This window comes from Portunus trituberculatus, chromosome 10 (genome assembly GCF_017591435.1).
Source record: "Portunus trituberculatus isolate SZX2019 chromosome 10, ASM1759143v1, whole genome shotgun sequence".
Lineage (NCBI taxonomy): Eukaryota > Metazoa > Arthropoda > Malacostraca > Decapoda > Portunidae > Portunus > Portunus trituberculatus.
This window is the reverse complement of record NC_059264.1, coordinates 3,182,438-3,184,082: the sequence shown is the minus strand read 5'-3', so window position 1 is coordinate 3,184,082 and position 1,645 is coordinate 3,182,438. Positions and strand designations below refer to the sequence as shown.

At 62.0% G+C, this 1,645-nt stretch overlaps 1 protein-coding gene across 6 annotated transcripts in view; it reads left to right on the top strand.

The window, feature by feature from the left end:
- LOC123502000 (DNA N6-methyl adenine demethylase-like) overlaps positions 1-1,302 on the top strand; it is a 31,683-nt gene extending 30,381 nt beyond the window's left edge. For 5 of the 6 annotated variants that reach the window (XM_045251145.1, XM_045251146.1, XM_045251144.1 and 2 more), the window contains one exon: positions 1-1,302. This exon is cut by the window's left edge and continues 73 nt beyond it. In XM_045251145.1, coding sequence (XP_045107080.1) covers positions 1-155 — 155 coding nt within the window. In that variant the 3' untranslated portion in view covers positions 156-1,302. The other variant, XR_006673763.1, reaches the window with a different exon arrangement.
- Positions 1,303-1,645: the final 343 nt, after the last annotated feature.

Genomic DNA, 1,645 nt, shown 5'->3' with positions numbered 1-1,645 from the left:
GCGTCATGACCGCCGCGCGGGACGCCTTCCTTACCACAGTGCGCGTGCCTGCCGTGCGCAAGACTCTGCTGCAGCTCATCGAGATGCACGCCGCCCGCTGGCAGCTGCCCGCCCCGGCCGTCATGTACTACTACCCGGGCTCCGGCAGCAAGTAGTGGCGCAGCCCCGCCACCCCGCCGCCGCCCCGACACACAGAGCCCGCCACAGCCTGGAGCCTCGGGGACCGGCCGTGACACGGGGCCTGCTGCTGCTGACCCCGCCGCCGTCGCCGCCGTCACTGCCACCGCCGCCACGCTGAGGGGTGCCTGAGGACGTGCTGCCCCTGGGCGTGCGTGGAAGTGGACGGGGCCGTGGCGGGGCGGGGGCGGGGCACAGCCAGGCCCACACAGCTCATCGATCGACCGATTTTTAAACGATTCTCGATATTCCGAGTGTCGGCAGCAGCGCTGACACGAGGCCGCTCAGCGAGGCCGCGCCCAGCCTCGCCCCGCCTGCTGCTGGGCGCGGCGCGGCGCCACGAGGACGACTGTGAGGCGCCAAGGAGAGGCCGCCGCCGCCGCCGCCGCCGTTGTCACAGTGGTGGCGGCGCTCGCGAGGGAGAGTTGGATTTTGTATTTTTGTTTCACCCGGCGGGGGCGCAGCTGGCGCCGCGCCGCCCCTGCCGCCCTACAAGGGTTTGTCTGGCGTCGGCGAGGCGCCGCACGGCCGCCTCTCGCCTTGTGCTGCAACACTTGGTCTGCACGCCCCGCCCCGCCCCGCCCAGGGACTCCCTATTCACGTATTATTAACACAACATATTATTTGTACCGCCGTCCAGGGCCGGGCGGGGCGCTGGCCACGTGCCCGAGGCGTGTGTGTGCGTGTGTGGTTGTGTATGTGTGTGTGTGTGTGATTGCGTGATTGCGTGATTGCTGATAGTGTGCGTGCGTGCGTGCGTGCGTGCGTGCGTGTGTGCGCGCGCGTGTGTGTACATAGGGGCGCCGCCCCAGCCCAGCAGTGCTTTAAGATAATCTAGTCTTTCCTCTACTGACGCGCCTGTGTGTTCCTCACACAGTAATGAGTTCACACACAATACAATACATACAGTTATTTATTGCGACAGTCACAGTGTCCTGCGGTGTACAGTAGTGAGTCCATGGCTGTTTAACGTGTTTGATATTCAGGGACAACATAACCCACAGGGGACGCGTCCTTCCAGGGGCAGGGCGCCCCCGACTCCCCAGCCCGGCCCAGCCCGGCCCTTAGTCAGTGTTACAGGTGACATCTCATCTATTTGTGCTATGAATAAAGTCAACGTTTGTACGCACCGACTCTCACTCACTTCCTGCAGCCTTCTTCCTTCCTCCTTCCTCACACGCACAGGGAGGCAAGGCATGCCTCCCTCCCGCTGCCAGGCGAGTTGGGCGCTCACTGCCCGGTGACTGCCGTCTGCCACTCTGACTCTCACACACACTCTCCTCGCCGCACGTGTCGCTCGCTGTGTTTGTCTCAGGAAGGAAAACTCCCGCGGTATTTTGTCCCAATAGTTTAAAGTAAGTGTTACGCCATTTTATTTATTCACTTACTTATCTCCCTTCTCTCCTTACTTATTTACTATATTACTTAGTACATTGTTTTACCTGTCTATCCATCCGTCTCCTCCTGC